At 45.4% G+C, this 20,068-nt stretch overlaps 1 protein-coding gene across 1 annotated transcript in view; it reads left to right on the top strand.

Annotated features, from left to right (window-relative positions):
* Positions 1-12,717: 12,717 nt before the first annotated feature.
* LOC115083781 (zinc finger protein 850-like) overlaps positions 12,718-20,068 on the top strand; it is a 32,510-nt gene continuing 25,159 nt past the window's right edge. The window contains exon 1 of the mRNA XM_029587800.1: positions 12,718-12,971. Within this exon, the coding sequence (XP_029443660.1) occupies positions 12,948-12,971 (24 nt within the window). The 5' untranslated portion in view covers positions 12,718-12,947. The remainder of the gene's footprint in view (positions 12,972-20,068) is intronic.

Genomic DNA, 20,068 nt, shown 5'->3' with positions numbered 1-20,068 from the left:
AGCCTCCCTGCGCCCATGGGTATTGGCTCCCCTCGGGATACCACTGCTCGCGGCGCCCCCTAATACTCGGGGCCTTAGGCCCAGGCCTGGTTTGCCTAGTGCTTCCACCGGCCCTGGGAGGGGCGGGTACAAGGTACAAAGGGAAAAGGGATTGAGGGGTAGAAAGCATATAGGGCGAGGGGGTGAGAACATTTGCAGGGAGTCAGAAGAGGGGGGGGGGGGATCTGAAGGGAGGGAGTTGAGAAGAGGGAAAAGCCCTGGAAGAGGGGTGAGAGAGCGTAAAAGCCTTTTATGGAGGGTTAAAAAGGAGGAAAAGCTTTTGAAGAGCGAGAGGGAGCGAGTGAGATGGAAAGACCTAAGGGGACTGGGGAGGAGCTGAAAGGCAGTGGAAGGAGCGTTACTCTCTTCATTTCTCACTTAGACCGCCAGCCTTCCATCTCCCTCTGTCACCCCCCTCTCCAGCCCCTTCATTTCCCCCTTTGATTTCACTTCTCTCTCAAGCTCTTATTCCTCCCATCTTCACCCTCTCTGCTCATCCTCCCCCAGCCCTCTGACCTCTCTCACCGGCCCCAGTTCCTTCCCTGTCATTCACCTCTCCCGGCATGGCCCAGCCCCTTTATTGTCTCTCTGATCTCCCACCTACATTCCCATTCCCCCTTTTTACCTCCTCACTAGCCCCATTTCCAAATTCACCCCCTTCACAGTCCCCTCTCTTCTGTTTTGGTATTTTGCAGAGTGCAGGAAGGATTGCCTTTCTGTTTTTTATCCTCCAGTATTGCACTGCTTATAGAATCTGGCTTCACGTTTTGTCCGCATAGAACCCCACGAGATGGTGGGTATTTTTATAAAATGCAGGGAAAGAACTGGCGTGCATTGCCCGGCGGGGATGGATACTTCTTACTGGGTATAGGAAAGCTCATCTAAGGGTTAAGGAGTTGCAGTAGCAACTAGCCGCAGCCCGAGAAGAATTAGAGATATTAAGGCGGCATAGAGTGGTGTTGCAATGTCAGTGGCAGCTTTGTAAAGATAAAGCGGACATATATCAAGTGGTGGCAGAGAGGGCAGCCGTACAGGCAATACAAATACAGCGACGAGTGGCGCAGGAACTTTCCCGTTGAAGCTGTGTGCTCCTGTTTTTCGGTCGCACTGGGGGTTCCCTGACCTGATGAGTGGCAGGATGCTGATTTGGTATGTATTATAGTCACGGGAAATAAAGTATGCGTGCTGTAAATAAAGCTATATTTTCATTACTGTATATCTCGTATCTTGTATCATAGTGTGTGTGTGTGTTTAGTGAGCCGGGCTACGCAGAAAGTGAAAGGAAATTAGTATAGTGACTTCCTGGATATCCCGGGATGGGAGAATAAATCATATAAAATGCTATGTGAAAACTGAAAATCAATGGTGAAGTTTTATATGAGCCTTTAGTTTGTGTCTGTATTCCTTGATCTTTTACTGTGAAGGGCTGATTTGTTTATGTTGGGAACGTCTAGCTTGTGTTAAGAATTTTTCTTGTAATTTGCAGAAAAGCAGGATAGTGCATAAGAAAATCTATTGAGTATAGAATATTCTGTGTGTATTTAACTTTAGCATTATGTGGCAACAGAACGTGTCGTTTGTTAAGAATCACAAGGACACTAAACTAGAATTAAAAGCAGAAACTAAGAAAAAGCACTTTTTGGAGCTGCAGTATGTGGGAAGAACCGATGGCATTCTAATGTCTTAGCAGACCTAAATTCTTTTGATGATATAGAAAATAAGATTTCTAAGTATATCCATGCCACAATGCTCAAAAATAAGAATAAGCAGAGCACAGCCTTAATATGACTATTGTTAAATATTACAAATGCTTGGTCACAACACCTTAAGATATTGACAGTTAGGTTGAGACAAGAAAACTGTAATTGGCTAAAACTGGAGAATTTTTTTATTTTTTTTTTGCAGAAGATAGACAATGCTATGAGCAGTGTGAGACTGATTTAAAAGAGAAGCTAAAAATTGCTAGTACTTAGAAGAAACTTTAAAGTCTGAAATTAGCCGTCTAAATAGTTACTTGATAAAGAAGAAGAGTTAGAAATCCTTTGGGAACGCCGTAAACCCAAATCCTCCTCTGATTATAAGAATGAAAAAGAAGGTAATATAAAGACCACTGCAAACAGGGGAGCAAATGATCCAGAAGAGTGGGGAGTAGGGATGTGAATCGTGTCCTCGATCGTCTTAACGATCGATTTCGGCTGGGAGGGGGAGGGAATCGTATTGTTGCCGTTTGGGGGGTAAAATATCGTGAAAAATCGTTAAAAATCATTAAAAATCGAAAAATCGAAAAACCGGCACATTAAAACCCCCTAAAACCCACCCCCGACCCTTTAAATTAAATCCCTCACCCTCCCGAACCCCCCCCCCAAATAACTTAAATAACCTGCGGGTCCAGCGGCGGTCCGGAACGGCAGCAGTCCGGAACGGGCTCCTGCTCCTGAATCTTGTCGTCTTCAGCCGGCGCCATTTTCCAAAATGGCGCCGAAAAATGGCGGCGGCCATAGACGAAAAAGATTGGACGGCAGGAGGTCCTTCCGGACCCCCGCTGGACTTTTGGCAAGTCTCGTGGGGGTCAGGAGGCCCCCCACAAGCTGGCCAAAAGTTCCTGGAGGTCCAGCGGGGGTCAGGGAGCGATTTCCCGCCGCGAATCGTTTTCGTACGGAAAATGGCGCCGGCAGGAGATCGACTGCAGGAGGTCGTTCAGCGAGGCGCCGGAACCCTCGCTGAACGACCTCCTGCAGTCGATCTCCTGCCGGCGCCATTTTCCGTACGAAAACGATTCGCGGCGGGAAATCGCTCCCTGACCCCCGCTGGACCTCCAGGAACTTTTGGCCAGCTTGTGGGGGGCCTCCTGACCCCCACGAGACTTGCCAAAAGTCCAGCGGGGATCCGGAAGGACCTCCTGCCGTCCAATCTTTTTCGTCTATGGCCGCCGCCATTTTTCGGCGCCATTTTGGAAAATGGCGCCGGCTGAAGACGACAAGATTCAGGAGCAGGAGCCCGTTCCGGACCGCTGCCGTTCCGGACCGCCGCTGGACCCGCAGGTTATTTAAGTTATTGGGGGGGGGGTTCGGGAGGGTGGGGGATTTAATTTAAAGGGTCGGGGGTGGGTTTTAGGGGGTTTTAGTGTGCCGGCTCACAATTCTAACGATTTATAACGATAAATCGTTAGAATCTGTATTGTATTGTGTTCCATAACGGTTTAAGACGATATTAAAATTATCGGACGATAATTTTAATCGTCCTAAAACGATTCACATCCCTAGTGGGGAGTGAGAATTTCGCCACTGCAGGCATCTGTGACAGGATGTTAAAGGCCAGGCCTGTATTTAGTTAGAAGTTTCATGGCATTTGTTATCAATGCAGGAGAAAAGTACATACAGCAAAAAATTGTCACAAACCCCTGGATTTTACATTCAGTATTTACCTTCCCTTCCCAGCAGGCCCGTAGATTAAGCTGGGGGTGGCTGACCACAGTCCTTCTACAATCTGGCACATCCAATACTTACAGAAAAAGTGGGGTGTTTGGCCTCAGCTGATGACCTAATGTAAAGTTTGTAATATTTTAATTGTGCAGCTATAGGTTGAGCAAAATGATTTTGTAGAAGCAGAGAGAGATCTGTCTAGTAAACTTTTTTCCTTTCCCCTCTCTCCCATCTATCCCACATGACTAAATTTGAAGGAATGTAAACAATTCTGATTTCTGTGATTAAGCAATCAGAATCTTTTAGTTAGAAGATAATCAAAGTAGTGCTTTTTAACCTTAACGGTGCTGCTCAGTTACTTACAGCTCGCCATTTAATACTTTGTAATGTGATTTAAAAGATTAAAATTAACCTCTCTTTGTATGTGAGATTTTTCTTTTACAGATTTACAAGAATAAAAGCTGCTGTACAGGAAGCTGAGGGTTTTTCTTTCTCCTAGATTTTGTTTGGTTTTTTTTTTTAACAGATCTGTTTTAAAAATTCTGATTTTTGCTTAATTTTGAATTAGTGATGAGAGTGCAGAGACTGTACTTTGAGACAGCTTCCAGAGTGCTGTGCTGCGAGACATATTCACATCATTTGTCATTGACCTCATAACTTGAAGTCATCCCACCCTTTGCCACAGAAGATACCTTGAATCTTTCATTTTATGGACTGAAGTGCTCAGAATTTCCTTGTTCCATCGGGGTGGCATTAATTAGACCATGTTTTTAAGTAATATGTATATCTCTTTGAAATATAATAACTGATTATCATGATGAAATATGATTGTGATACACTCAGTAATACCTAATCACACTGTTACTTGCAATTGCTACTATTTTGATTCTCACGTTAATGATACAGTCTGAACTGATGCAGTTTTATTGCTCTGTAGTTGCTCTTCTCTGTGTTAATGGTTCAGACAGTAATTATTTTTTTGTTAGAAAGACCTAGAAAAGATTTTTGAAACAGGAATTTTTTTTTTGGCACCTTCAGAGGGTTGGGGAGTCTGTACTACACGTGAGTTTAACTGTTCCAGATACCTAAACGATAAGGAGATTAGCAGGCTGTACGCTGCCAGTGGGAACATAAGAACATAAGAGGACACTGCCAGTGGGAACATAAGAACATAAGAGCACCACAAAGGACGGCTTCTACAAATTACAGATATTGAAAAGAATAAAACCACTTCTTCATTTTCAAGACTTCAGAACAGTCCTACAAGCCATAATTTTCTCCAAGATAGACTACTGTAACTCTATCTTGCTAGGTCTCCCTTCCTCTTCCTTAAAACCACTCCAGATGCTGCAAAACGCTACTGCCAGGATTTTAACAAACACCAGAAGAAGAGATCACATCTCCCCCATTCTCAAAAAATTACACTGGCTCCCAATTCACTTCAGAATACTCCACAAGACCATCACCATCATCCATAAAACCATCTACTCTCAAGCCCCACTCAATCTTCAAATCCCACTCAGACTATACTCCTCGTCAAGACCAATCAGAGAAGCATATAGAGGATCCCTACACGTTCCACAAACAAAAGTTACACACCATCAAACATTCAGAGAACGGGCCTTTTCCACCGCTGGACCATCATTATGGAATACCATCTCCCCTGACCTCAGACAGGAACCTTGCTTACCAACATTCAGAAAAAGGCTAAAGACATGGTTGTTTAGGCAAGCCTTTCCTGATCACATCTGACAATCACAATGGACTCTCATAACTTTCTCCAGAAATACTACATCCACCTGTAAATTTTCCCATTAACACTATGTAATTAATCTGAACACTATGTAATTAATTAATTTAATTCTTATTGACTAAATCATTCCAGCTACTCTTCTACTTCTCCAAGTTCTGATTTCCCTTGTTTTATTGTAACTTTCTTCTCTACCTATCATCACCAGTTTTTGTTCAATGTTATCACTCCCCTGTTTCCTGTAAACCAGCATGATATGATTTTATCATGAATGCCGGTATAAAAAAAGCTTTAAATAAATAAATAAATAAATAAATAAATAAATAAATAAGAAATTACCATGCTGGGTCAGACCAAGGGTCCATCAAGCCCAGCATTCTGTTTCCAACAGAGGCCAAATCCCGGCCACAAGAACCTGGCAATAACCCAAACACTAAGAAGATCCCATGCTACTGATGCAATTAATAGCAGTGGCTATTTCCTAAGTAAACTGATTAATAGCAGTTAATGGACTTCTCCTCCAAGAACTTATCCAAACCTTTTTTGAACCCAGCTACACTAACTGCACTAACCATATCCTCTGGCAACAAATTCCAGAGCTTTATTGTGCGTTGAGTCAAAAAGAATTTTCTCCGATTAGTCTTAAATGTGCTACTTGCTAACTTCATGGAATGCCCCCTAGTCCTTCTATTATTCGAAAGTGAAAATAACCGAGTCACATCTACTCGTTCAAGACCTCTCATGATCTTAAAGACCTCTATCTTATCCCCCCTCAGCCGTCTCTTCTCCAAGCTCAACAGCCCTAACCTCTTCAGCCTTTCCTCATAGGGAAGCTGTTCCATCCCCTTTATCATTTTGGTTGCCCTTCTCTGTACCTTCTCCATCGCAACTATATCTTTTATGAGAGGCGGCGACCAGAATTGTACACAGTATTCAAGGTGTGGTCTCACCATGGAGCGATATAGAGGCATTATGGCATTTTCCGTTCTATTAACCATTCCCTTCCTAATAATTCTTAACATTCTATTTGCTTTTTTGACTGCTGCAGCACACTGAGCTGATGATTTTAAAGTATTATCCACTATGATGCCTAGATCTTTTTCCTGGGTGGTAGCTCCTAATATGGAACCTAACATTGTGTAACTACAGCAACGGTTATTTTTCCCTATATGCAACACCTTACACTTGTCCACATTAAATTTCATCTGCCATTTGGATGCCCAATCTTCAAGTCTTGCAAGGTCCTCCTGCAATGTATCACAGTCTGCTTGTGATTTAACTACTCTGAATAATTTTGTATCATCTGCAAGTTTGATAACCTCACTCGTCGTATTCCTTTCCAGATCATTTATATATATATATATATTGAAAAGCACCGGTCCAAGTACAGATCCCTGAGGCACTCCACTGTTTACCCTTTTCCACTGAGAAAATTGACCATTTAATCCTACTCTCTGTTTCCTGTCTTTTAACCAGCTTGTAATCCACGAAAGGACATCGCCTCCTATCCCATGACTTTTTAGTTTTCGTTGAAGCCTCTCATGATGTGGTTGAGCAAGGACCTAAGACGATACTTCATCAAGGGGTGGAGAGGCACCCAAATAACTGCACATGTGGACGCAGGCTATACTGAGCGCAGTAGGCCTGATACTGGATAATCAATGAACATTGGCCTATATATATCCTGATGAGCTGGGTGTCCCCCAGAAGTCAGAGAGGCCAAACACATACAACAAGCAGAATGGAGATCGCAATGGATGACAGAAGATACTGAGACCAATCACTGTGGACACTCCTGGCAGGCCAGAAGCATGCCTTGCTACTGTTTTAAATTGGACAGATCTCTGTGTCAGTTAAACTCCAGGGCCATGCAGTTTAGATAGGGCTTAGGTATTGATAAGGATATTCTGACCCATTACACAGAGGGAGCTTTTCTTGCAAATATGGTAGTAGCCCTTGTTTTTCTATATTTGCTAGTCCTAAGCTTAATGCATGTTTATATCCAACAATTAATACACATTGTTCTGACCAATGTAAATATAGATTAGCAAACTTTTCAACTAAACACAAACTAGTCTGAAGGCCGCACAGCTGTTTCTGAAAACTGATAAGAACTTAGAGGGAGGGAAGCTGTTGTTTCCACAATCATTTGTAGTGTATTTATTTATTTATTTATTGATTTGTTTCCTGTGTTACCTCTGTACTTGTTATCTCACCTATTGTGTTCACCAATTAAGTCGACCACACCCTCTTACTATAGCCTCTTACACTGCTGTGGATTCCGGGACATGATTACTCAAGGGGTGGAGTGTAAGGGAAACTGCAGAATCAGCTAAGCACAGCATGTTTGCAGCACTGACATTCGGCCCAGAGAAAAGATGACCTGACCATCCATCCTTGAGTCTGGAATGCATTGTTTAGACTGGGACTGCTGGCACAGGCCTGATTCTAGGATAGTGAGTAATCCTGTCCCACATACACACAGTTTAGTTTGACACGCACACTTGTTTACATTAGGCTATAAAAGACAAACAGTTATGGCCCAGAGAGAGAGAGAAAATCTGCCTTTCCTTTGCAGACGTGCAAAGTGATATTTTTCCTTTGCAGACGTGCAAAGTGATGCTTTTCCTTTGCAGATGTGCAAGGTGATGAGACCCCTTCGCCTGTGATGCTCTCTCTCCTTTCCAGGCTGATGACTAAAAGGGTGTTGTGAGTATTGGCCGAGATACAGTGTACACACATATGTATATGCTTAGCACTATTTTAATGCTTAGAACTGTATATCTTTAGTGCTTAGAATTGTTAAGATTGTATATCAATAAACATATTATTTTTACTTTTACCTTGTTCTCGCTTACCTCATTCCTAACATCCCCCATGTGTAATTTTCGATATTTTTACATGGTTAATCAGTTTACTTTTATCTTCTCTGCTTATTGATAAAGCCTCCTCACAAGGTTCTCTTATTGTATACATCTCTTTCAGATCTTAGCATACTACATCTGAATGTATATTACTTCCTTTGCCCTCCCCCATGTGTAATTTTCGATATTTTACATGGTTAATCAGTTTACTTTTATCTTCTCTGCTTATTGATAAAGCCTCCTCACAAGGTTCTCTTAGGGGGTAATTTTCAAAGGAGTTACGCATGTAAATGTGACATACTATCGTAGCAATTTTCAAAAGCTATTTACTCGAGTAAAGTGCACTTACTTGAGTAAATCCTATGGACAATTCAATGGCATATATTGTAGCAATTTTGAAAAGCCCACTTACCTGAGTAAAGTGTATTTACTCGAGCAAAAACCAGTTTTGCTCGAGTAAATGCTTTTTAAAATCTGACCCTTATTGTATACATCTCTTTCAGATCTTAGCATACTACATCTGAATGTATATAACTTCCTTTGCCCTCCCCCATGTGTAATTTTCGATATTTTTACATGGTTAATTAGTTTGCTGTTATCTTCCGTGTTCTTTGTAAAGCCTGTTGCTGCATTATGTTAACTGTAAACCGAGCTGATGATCCCAACGTGTCTCGGTATATAAAAATGCTTAAATAAATAAATACATACATAAATAAATAAATTTCAGGCTTCTGGAGCTGAATGGATTTTCTTGGGCCCATTTCATCTGTCATTCAGAATGTAAGATTTGCTATCTTTATATGTAACTTTTAATACCTTTCTAGATATTATTATTATTTGCTTGCAATCACCTCTCCAATGCTTGCAGCTTACCATTTGTGTTATTATTCTCTTCCTTAAGTGCTCAAATAAACTTTTCATCTAATACCTGCATCCTGGTGTACTGACTGTGTATGTCTACATGTTTGTTGGTGAAACTGAGAAGTCCCCAAGTATAGAAGCCCCTCGGTATCTCCCTCTTTCCTGAGAATTAACCCCAAGGTAGGCCTGTGGGAGTGTAGGCAAGTCCCTCGGTATATTGTGTGTGTGCGAGGGCGAGAAACTCCTGGGGCGGGCTCAAGAGAAGTGAGGCGATGCCACAGCATGTTGCTCACCAGCTGATTCACCACTAAGGCCCGACCATGGTATGACATCAATCGCAGCAGTCCCCTCTACAACCTGAGGCAAGCTTCAACCTTCTTTCCAAGCTCGAGCCAGCTGATAGAGGCCGCGGTTTCCACGGCTCAAAGGGGAACTCCCAGATACTTCAGGGTCTCCCTGCTCAACGACAGGTTAGGGAGAACGTCCACCCTCTGCAGCCCTACCAGAAAGCTGGAGCATTTGGCCGAGTTGATCTTGGCCGAGGATGACGCCAAATAGACCTGCTGGCAGTCCTGCACCCTCTACAAGTCAGCAGGGTTGTGAGCCACTAGAAGGACGTCGTTGGCATAAGCCAACAAGGTGACCCTTATGTAAGACTCTCATAGCACTAGGATGGCAAGCCACCGGCGCAGCAGACACAGGAACAGTTCAATGGCTAGCGAGTACAACTGACCCAATAGGGGACACCCTTGACTCACTCCCAGCCCGAAAGTCAACGGTGCCACCATGGACCAGTTTACCTTAATGAGGCACTCTGCCCTGGAGTACAAGAAGCGGAGGTGCCTCACGAACTTTGGGCCAAAACAAACACCTGTAAGGTCCCCATGAGACAACTGTGATCCACCCTGTTGAAGGCCTTCTCCTGATCCAGGGGCAAAAAGGCCACCGGCAAACCAGGCCTATTAGCCAGCTGGATAAGATCCTGGAGCAAAAAATTTGTTATCAAAAACGGTGCTTCCGGGGATTGTGTAAGTCTGGTCCACGTTTTATTGACAATCCTGACATTCCCACAGCAGCACACAAGGAGAGGTCAATAACCGGGCCTAGTCCCCTGGGCAGGGGTTGAGGAACTAGCAGCGGGGGAAGCAGGAATGGTGCCGTTCCCGTCTCGCTTGGTTCCCCTACTTTTTTTTTAGCTGCCAGGGTGGCTAAGGAGGTTTCGACAGGAACACCCCCCTCCCATATGACTCTCCGGGGAGGAGGGGTAAGGGTGGTTTTGACAGTGGCAGCCACATGCATGGTAAGTGGGGTAGTGGTGATGCCATTCCTGCTCTGCCGAAGTTCTAATACCCCCTTCAGTCAACATAATGGCTGGGGGGTGAGGATGGGTGAGGAGGGTGTCGATACCCGGGTTCAATTCCCGGCTTCTTCACCATTGCTGAGTAGGCTGATGGTATTTCTGCTGAAGGAAAAATACCAGGCCTGCCTTGAATGCCAGACTTTGCAAAAAGAAGTTATAAACAACTCTTGCAGGACCTCAGAGATAACAATGTGAGACACAGGAGGAGGAGGAGGAGACAGCGCGGCAAGGGTACGAAGCGGCTTATCTGGGAAGGATGCAAGGGAGAGTTGAGATAAGAGGGAGACATAGCATAAGCGTAATAAACTTTGTTGTGTGAATTTTGCAAGCAGAAGCCAGAAGGCGTGCTGATTTTGGTTTTTTTAACCTGTTATAAGTAGAGCTGATAAGAAGCAGTTTTTTAAGCATGAATGTTCCTGCGCGAGAAATGTGCTAGCTATAGCCATTATGTAAGTATGTAGGATTATTCTTTCTCTGTCGGTATATCCATTTTCCTGTTGCTTATGTATAGTATATGAATGACATATAATAAAAAATAGAAACGTAAAAGATTCAGAGTTGTTCTTGTAAACAAATGGGATTTTTAACAAGGGTTAGGGGTGGAGGCAGGGGCTGGTATCACTCCAGCCTCTACTGATTGGGTCTCCCCAGGGATAGGTTAGTTAATGTGCTTTAGTTTTCGCTTTCTTCCCCAGAGGTTTCTCCAAGGAAAGAGGTGGGGTTCTGGTGGGGGGCTTCACCCCTATACCTAGGGTGAACAGGGGCAGCTCAGGGTTTACCTCTCGCCATAACTCCCCCTTGCTGGCCACCTCGGCGGCCTTGCCCACTAACACCCGGTGAAGCTGGGGCTGGGCCGGAACTACTGGGGCAGGATCCGGTGACCGTTCCCCCCCCCCCTTCTCATCCTTTTCCAGTCAGCTGCGGCCCCCCCTGGGAGCAGCTGGTGTCCCTCCTACCTTCAGCCTGGGGGGGGAGTGCGAGGAGATCCCCTTCATTCCAGTTCCCTGTTCTCCAGGCTTTATCAGTTACTTTTGACTGGAAATGCTTTGTCAGCCATGGTTTCCTTATGGAAAAAGGACAGACCACAAGGGATATAGGAAGTGGGGATACAACCGAAAAAGGGGTAAGCACTTTGGCCTTTGGGGGGCAAAGGAAAAGAAAAAAAGGAGAAAAACTGCTTCTCTCACTCTCTCTACTATTTTCGGGGGAGGGGCGGGGAAGGCATCTTCCCTACCGAGGACCAGTTAAGGAGGGTTTCTGATTTCAGAGTAACACAAAAATCCCCTTTATACTATGTGGGGAAGGCCAGCATTAATTAGCACTGGCATCTGAAACGCCCCGACCTAAGAGCGTAAGAAGGGACTGAAAACGAAAAAGGGAGACAAAAACTGAAACGGACAGAATGCCTAAGAGGAGGAGGGGCGGTTTTTAAAACTTGCGGGTTTTTACTACCCTTCCAGCAAGATCAAATACACTAAATTGGGGGGAGGGGGAGTGTTAAAGGTGGTAGTAGCCTGCTTTAACCTGTCCTGCGAGAGGCTTGGGTGTTTGTTCCCCAGGCAGCACAGACGGCTGCCAAATGCAGCTGGGGGAGAGGGGGGGAGCACGCTTGTGCCTGACGGGCAGAGAAGTCTCCCTGGAAAGAGACCGTTGCAATGAGTGGAGCTGCTCTGCAGCTGGGAATGGCTGCGGGCAGAGAAGGTAAATCAGACTGCCTGTCACTGCCAGCAACTTAAAACAGGGATTAACCTGGCAGCGAAAGAAACAATGAACACATTACAAGAGGCAGAGCAACTGAAAACATAATGAACTGAGGAGTGCAGGTGAGGGAAACACAGTTTCGAGAGGCGGGGAATAAGGTAGCTAGTTGGGGGTGAGAGGGAGCTAGCTGGATTTGGCCTTCTCATCCCCTCTAAACTACCTTAGTGTTGGCAAGGCTGGCTAACCTGCAGGGCTCCCCCCCCCCCCCACCCCCACGGATTGCTGGGGAGGAAAAACGAGTCCCTAACAGAAGTGTGTGTGTATCAAAAAAAAACCCCCGTGTGACTTGCTGCAGCAAGCTAACTGAATCAACAAGAACGCCCCCTTCTCCTTCTGGAGATGGAGGAGCCCGAGCTGGGGAAGAGCTAAGCGTTTGTCTCTTGCTGCAACAGAGGGAGAGGAAAGCCTAGAATCAAAACTGCTGGGAGGGGGCGAGGAAAGTTGAGAATCAGAACTGGGTGGGGAGAAGAGCCTTTTAGCTAAATCTGACTGTTAGCTGCAGGAAAGGTTCAAAGCAGCATCTTGTCCTGCCAGGCGCAGTCTGATGACATCACACAAAAGGAGGAAGAACTTTATCCTAAGGCCACAAACTGCTCTGCCTCTGTTCTCAGAATAAAGTTTCACTGCCGCCTCAGTGATGTCATCAGTCTGCGCTCTCATTGGAAAGCTGCCAATCCTTCAGTGGGACGTCATCAGTCTGCACCGGGCGGCACGTGGAGGTGCGGCTCTCTGCGGTATTTTTGAGTTTCAGATGCAGGAAATGAGCGATTTTCCTTCCCTCTCCCAGCTACAGAGCTCTGATTGTCAGTTTTACTCAGCTCTTCCCCAGCCCGAGAAAGAGGCCCCCCAATTCGTTTCTGATCCTGAAAGCAACAAAAGCAGAGAGGAAAATGCCTGCAGGAGCTTCTGCTCAGGTAGGAAATTGTTCCGCCACTTCCTGCCGTCTTTTTAAAAAACACAGGGATGATAACTTTAAAACTAGCGTTCGGGCCGATGCAGTAAAGTGCGCTCAGGCTGAGCTCATTGTTAGTCCCCGTTTGGCCACGCGTTTTTGACTCGCTATTTTTACCCCTTATACAGTAAGGGGTAATAGTGTGTGGAAAATGCGGGGCCAACCCCCTCCCCATGTTGATGGGCCTGTTAGTCATTCCCGCGCAATACAGAAAGTAAAATGTGCAGCGTTAATTTCGGCCGGCACCAGAAAATGTGCAGAGTTAATTTCGGCCGGCAACAGAAAAGTGTACTGAAAAGCAGAAAAAACTGCTTTTCTGTACACCCTCTGACTTAATATTATAGCGATATTAAGTCGTAGGCCCCAAAAATTAAAAAAAAGTTAAAAATCGGCCCGCGGGTTGGAAGACGGATGCTCAATTTAGCCGGCATCCGTTTTCCGAACCCATGGCTGTCAGCGGGTTCGAGAACCGATGCCGGTAAAATTGAGCGTCGGCTGTCAAACCCGCTGACAGCCTCCTTTTACCACGGGCCCTAATTTGTATATGGGCCGATACTGAATTGCGCGCGCTCGCTGGCTCTCCCACGACTTTTACTGTATCGGCCCATTTGTGCGCTAGGATTGCCAGCTACCCGGTTTTTAAGTTACCGTATATACTCGTGTAGAAGTCAATTTCATATATATGTGGAGGGTATTTTTTGGGCACCAAAATTTAAAATTATGTCACAAGTGTATAAATCGAGGGTAAAACCTAGGGGGCTTATGAAATGGTGACATCATACTAAGAAACAAACCGATAACATTTTTTAAAAGGAGAATAAAGTGTCTCATAAGAAATATTTAACAACTTAAGAAAATATCCCTGCTGTTTGAATCCTTGCCTCCCTCCCCCATGGCTGTACCTGCTATTTGACTCGTTCTCTTTTATTCAAATCCTTCCAATTCTTCATCATTGGAATGTCCGAATAAATCGTGGAACTGTTTTTGGTGACACCATCAGCATAAATGTTGTCTTCGCTGTCGCCATTTGTTGAATCATCATCTGATACTGATTCGTCTTTGTCTTCATAGATGGTGTCATCTTTTGATCCATCCATAGCATTGCTAATGCTGCATTTCAGGAATGACTTCTTGACTATTTCTGGTGGAATTGATTCCCAGGCATCCTTTACCCATTTCACTACTAAATCAATATCTGGTTTTGTTTTCTGTAACTGTGGAAGTGTATAGCACAGGGAGGCAATGTGGCACATTTAAAACTAATCGGAGAAAGTTCTTCTTCACTCAACGCACAATTAAACTCTGAAATTTGTTGCCAGAGGATGTGGTTAGTGCAGTTAGTATAGCTGTGTTTAAAAAAGGATTGGATAAGTTCTTGGAGGAGAAGTCCATTATCTGCTGTTAATTAAGTTGATTTAGAAAATAGCCACTGCTATTACTAGCAACGGTAACATGGAATAGACTTAGTTTTTGGGTACTTGCCAGGTTCTTATGGCCTGGATTGGCCACTGTTGGATACAGGATGCTGGGCTTGATGGACCCTAGGTCTGACCCAGTATGGCATGTTCTTATGTTGTTTCGCTACTAAATCAATGTCTCCTTTTGTTAACTTTGCTTGACCAGAACACATCCATTGTTGTCATATATATCGCAATTGATCCTTGAAAGGCTTGTGGAGAGAGACATCTAACGGCTGGAGCATTGATGTCAGATCTCCTGGAATCACTGCTAATGTGATCACCATTTTCTTTGCATCATCCTTCACATCCTCTGTTATATGTGCACGGAACATATTCCTACACCAGTAGTGATTGTCATTTTCTTAGCCCCGTGCCTGGTTGCCTACGCCACACATCGCACAGCCACCATTTCGTTCCCTAATCCAGTCAACCTTTAGGATGAACCTGAACAGTTACACCTGCTGGAATTTTTAGGTTCTTCGGCATTGTTTTCCTTTTGAGTATTATCACCAGACGCAGTTTTGTGCCATCTACCTGCTGCGACCGTCGCTGCCCGACGTCTTCACTCCACCCTCTTTTCCTCTGTGGCGACTCACTCTGGGGTTGAAGGACGGCTGGGTGCCGCGGCGTCTCCCTGACGAATTCCTCCGGCGTCCCTTGACCGGCTCGACGCTGCAAATCCGCCATGTTGCCTGAAGTCTAAGGCGCGCGCGTGCTCCGATTGAAGTACCAGCAAGGGCGCGAACCTCAGGGGCGTCCCCCTGCGATGACGTCATCCGGTTCCGATATTTAAAGGTCTCTGCCATTGCTAATAAACCGCGTTAGCAAGGATTCGTTCTAGCTACTCTGCCTCCTCGGACTTACCAGAGGTACCCGCTCCTCGGGGGCCTTGCTCTCTCTTTGCCTTTCAGGTTTACAGACAGGAACCGGTACTCGCTCCTCGAGGGCCCTCGTTCCTGACTCTCTGCTGATTCTCTTCTGCCTGGAAGCTATCGCTGCCTACATCATTGTGAGTTGCTATTGCTCTCTCAGAGCTTTCCCTGCAACCAGGTACTTGCTCCTCAAGGGCCTACTCTTTCCAGCTGCTGAGCCTCTCCGAGACCATTAGTGTGAGTGTTGTCATCTAGTTCTGTTCATGAACTCTGCATACCCTGCCTACTCACTGTCTACAGTTTCTCAATAGCTCAGCCATCCTGGGATCGCTGTTCCAGTATCTGAGGGACTTCAGCCCTGCCGGGCACTTCAGCTCACTACTGCCACCTCTGGTGGTTTAAAAAACCTGTTTAATAAAAGAACTAATGTGTGTCTGTCTCCATACTCTAAGCCTAGCCGGTGGTCCCTCTCTGGATCTTCCCCCGGGAGCGTGGTCATCTGCCACCGGCCCAAGGATCTACCCACAACTATCACCAGAATTATTACAGAAATAACTCCCCTATCTGATTGCTCCTCCCATCAGCATAGCGGATTATTACACTACCAGGGACAATAGGACCACTGTGAAATGAGTCTTTTCATGACCTGTTGTGTTTACAAGTGTGGTCTTCTCACCAACGCCAGCTACAGTGCGATTGCCAGGCATATCAAATGTCATAAGTGTTTCATTCATATCACCAATGTTATTCATATCGAAATGATTCTTTATTCTCTGCTGAATCATGAATTTGTGGAATGAACAGATCTTTTCATCAAGCTCTTTAGGCAGTTTCTGTGACATCTCCGTGTGCTGAAGAAGGCACAATCCATATCGGTTCATGAACCACGAACACCAACCAGACTATGCTGTGAATTTTTCAGACCTTTGGTCCCTGAATATTTTTCTTCTTCTGCCATTTCAAGGGCACAAATCCTAATGCTCGAGTGAGTCACAATATAGCCATTCTGTCTGCATCCATTACCCAGTCATTCAAATCCTTTTTCCATTCCTTCAAAAGGCGCAATTTTGAAAACGTAAGGCTTCTTTGACTTTGGCATTTCTAGCAGCTTTTCTTCATTTTTCTCTCTAATCTCTGATGAGTTTTTTCCACTAATGTCAAATTCTCTTGCAGCTGCACAATTATTGGCCTCCTTGCACGTTCTGTAGCCTTCAGTTTTAGCGATGCGGTGGTAAGATTGCTCTCTCTTTTTCTTCTCAGCGCTCATTTTCCTGAGGGTAAGATGTCCGTATTCTAATGGCTGTCCCTGCTGTCTGAATCCCTCCCTCCTTAACTCAGCCCCTGCTACCTGGGCAAGGTTGGCACTTGCATTTGCTCAGGAACATCCTTCCTCCTCTCCGGCGGCCTTCCAGTGTAGTGGTAGGATAGCTTCTCCCCCACAACTCCTTCAGATCCCTTACTCGAACACTCGCTGCCACTATGAGGGTGACGATGAGCTTGAGGCCGCTCAGGCGTGTCCCATTGGTGCTCTTTGAACCACGTGGTTCTAAGTGCTCCTGTCAGGCCCTGGCTTGGGAGGAGGGAGGACGCGCCTGCAGACCTGCAAGTGCCACCGTACCGGCATTATGTGGATTGACCCGTGCAGAAGACGATCGCAATATTATTAAGGACCAGTTTTGGGGGTAAACTTTTTCCACTTAATGCACGATATCATACGGGTAACCGGACACTGTATGTCCAGTCGAAGCTGTTTGCATCTATATGTTAGAAGTTTTTAAAAAATTGCAGAGGAAACACTACCTATTATTATTTCTAAAGTCTATTATATTCCACCTATGAAGAAGACTGGGATGGATTCTGATAACGTTCAAAACTGGGCGCTCAAGGGAAACACCAGATCTGGACATTGCAGAAATCCGTGAACAATCAGGGGAGAATGTGGCTACACCAGCCCACTTAATTGTAGTACTTTTACTTCAATCAGACAGGGAATGGGTTTAAAAAAAAAAAAAAAACTTCTCCCACCGTACCGAAATGTTTCTTAGGTCTTAAAGTACAGATTTTTTTCCTGACCTCTCGATGTCTACGCAGAAAAGGCGTCGTCAATTTCTTGTGTTAAAGCTACAAATTTTTGGAAATGCTAGGTTTATTTTGTTGAAATTCCCCTGTAATGTTTGATTAAGTTTCACGGCAATTCCTTTTTTGTTTTTCCAACTATCCCAATTAATTTCCTTTCTAACCAGTAAAAAGAATGCAGTGGTTTCTTCCTCCCAGCAATTTGAATGTTATGCTTCTAAAAGTGTAATTAAAGGTCTGTCATAGAGAAACCTCACCCCTATCTAGTAAATATTTGATTAAAAATTTCCTATGTCGTGTGAATTTTGGCCCATTATGGAGGGCTTAATGATATACAACGCAGCTTGTAATTGAGGATTTCTTTCTGTAGAATTTACCTTTAGTATTATTATTATTATTATAATCTATTAAGAATAGAATGAGTGGAAGATAACATATCTTATATTTTGGCTAATTTGTTTTTGTCAACTTGTTTAAGTTGATTGTTAAATGCTGCGAAGTGTATGCATTTCATTTCAAGTAACTCTTGACATATTTTGTAAAATGATAAATAGAAAAGAAAAGGAAAAAAAAAAGCTGTTTGCAAGGCCCTGGGGACAGCGTCTGAACTGTGCCTGCTGCACACAGCCATCAGCGTTTGGTATACATGACTGTGGCATCAGTCCTCCAATCAGCTGCCTGGTTCTTTGTCTCAGAAGGAGGTGCAGGAGGGAGAGCATGCAGGGTCTTTGCCTGCACGCTGGAACTGAATGTCGTAACTACCTTTTCTCTGCCCGTCCTTCCTGCAGCTTGATCGGTTATGCTGTACCACCCACTGCCACGGTCCCTTCCCCTTCCCAGGCCGAGACTTGCACAGCCTGCCAGTACAGCTGCCTCTTCAATGCCCATGGCTCAGCCTATCGGAACTGCAGTCTCTTTTTTTTTTCCCACCTCAGTGGCTGCCTCTCTGCTACTCACTGTAGGCTGTGCCTTCCTTTCTCTACCTCTGGTCTTCACTCTGCCTGACTGCTTTAGCCTCACATCGCTCCAGGCTGCCAACCCCCCACCCCTCTTTCCTCGTTTTTTTTTTTTCTTGTATTCTACTTCCTCTGCTGGTCCCATGGCCGACCGTTTCTCTTATCCTGACTGCTGCTGTGGCAAGCCAAAGCTAGACAATACACGGGCCGATTACAGTAAAAATCGCAGGAGAGCGGGCGAGCGCAGGACACCCTCCTGTGCGCGCAATACAGTCATTTAATTTATTTAAATTAGGGCCAGTGGTAAAAGAGGCGCTAGGGACACTAGCCCTAGCGCCTCTTTTGGGACAGGAGCAGCGGCTGTCAGCGGGTTTGACAGCCGCTGCTCAATTTTGCTGGCGTCGGTTCTCGAGCCCGCTGACAGCCACGGGTTCGGAAACCGGACGCCGGCAAAATTGAGCGTCCAGTTTTCGAGCCGCAGGCCTACTTCGAAATTTTTTTTTTTCGTTTTTTACCCTTTGGGACCTCCGACTTAATATCGCCATGATATTAAGTCGGAGGGTGCACAGAAAAGCAGTTTTTACTGCTTTTCTGTGCACTTCCCTGGTTGCCGGCAGAAATTAACGCCTACCTTTGGGTAGGCGCTAATTTCTGAAAGTAAAATGTGCGGCTTGGCTGCAACATTTTCCTTTCTGAATCGCGCGGGAATACCTAATAGGGGCCATCAACATGCATTTGCATGTTGCGGGCGCTCTTATGTTCGGGGAGGGGGGGGGTTGGACGCGCATTTTCGACGCGCTATTACCCCTCACTGAATAAGGGATAACAGCTTAGCGCGTCGAAAACGCGCGTCCAATCGCAGGTTAACAGTGCGTTCAGCCTGTCAGTCAGGTAACGTAAGGAAAGAAAAAAAATCTTAATTGGCTCCTTAGCAAGTTGGAATTACCTGGTGTTAAACAAAAATGTAGTGTACTGCAGTGACCCCCCCTCCCTGACCAGCATCTCCTCCCTTCCCCTCTCTCTGCTCAGCATCCCCAGCCCTAAACCCCAGTCTCCCATTTTTCTGCTTGCTTTCCTGAGAATCTGTTGCTGGACCATGCTGTGGCCCCAGGGAGCACGGCTGGTCATGGGAGGTGCCTTTCTGGGTGACATGACTGGCCAGCTGAGTCAGCAGGTGCATAGGGCCTAAGGAGGGCTCACGTCATTACAGTGATGGCACCCAGGCCCCTGATGGGGGTGCTTCAATGCCCCCCCCCCCAAGACCTTGCAAGTTGCACCGTGTGCAGTTGCCCACCCTTTCTGATAATCCTGGCTCCCTCTCTTTCCCCCGCCCCACGTGTGAGAAAGGGTGTGCGCATTGTGGAAGGAGGATGTGTGAGAGAGCATGAGAGGAAAAAAGCATGTGTAAGTGAGAGACAGCACACACACAATCTAGGCTGACATTCAACGAACACGTGCACACACACATACAGGCTGACGTTCACGCACACGCACACACACATACAATCAGGTTGACGTTCACGCAAACACACACACACACAATCCAGGTTGACGGTTCACACACGCACAATACATACAACAATCCAAGCTGACGTTCACGCACACACACACCACACACACACACACACAATCCAGGGTTGACGTTCACGCACACACACACACACACACAAACAAACCAGGACTTCATCTTCACGC

Source organism: Rhinatrema bivittatum, chromosome 2, assembly GCF_901001135.1.
Source record: "Rhinatrema bivittatum chromosome 2, aRhiBiv1.1, whole genome shotgun sequence".
In the NCBI taxonomy this organism is placed as follows: Eukaryota; Metazoa; Chordata; class Amphibia; order Gymnophiona; family Rhinatrematidae; genus Rhinatrema; species Rhinatrema bivittatum.
The sequence above is the reverse complement of the archived record's forward strand: the minus strand, read 5'-3'. Positions and strand labels throughout refer to the sequence as shown.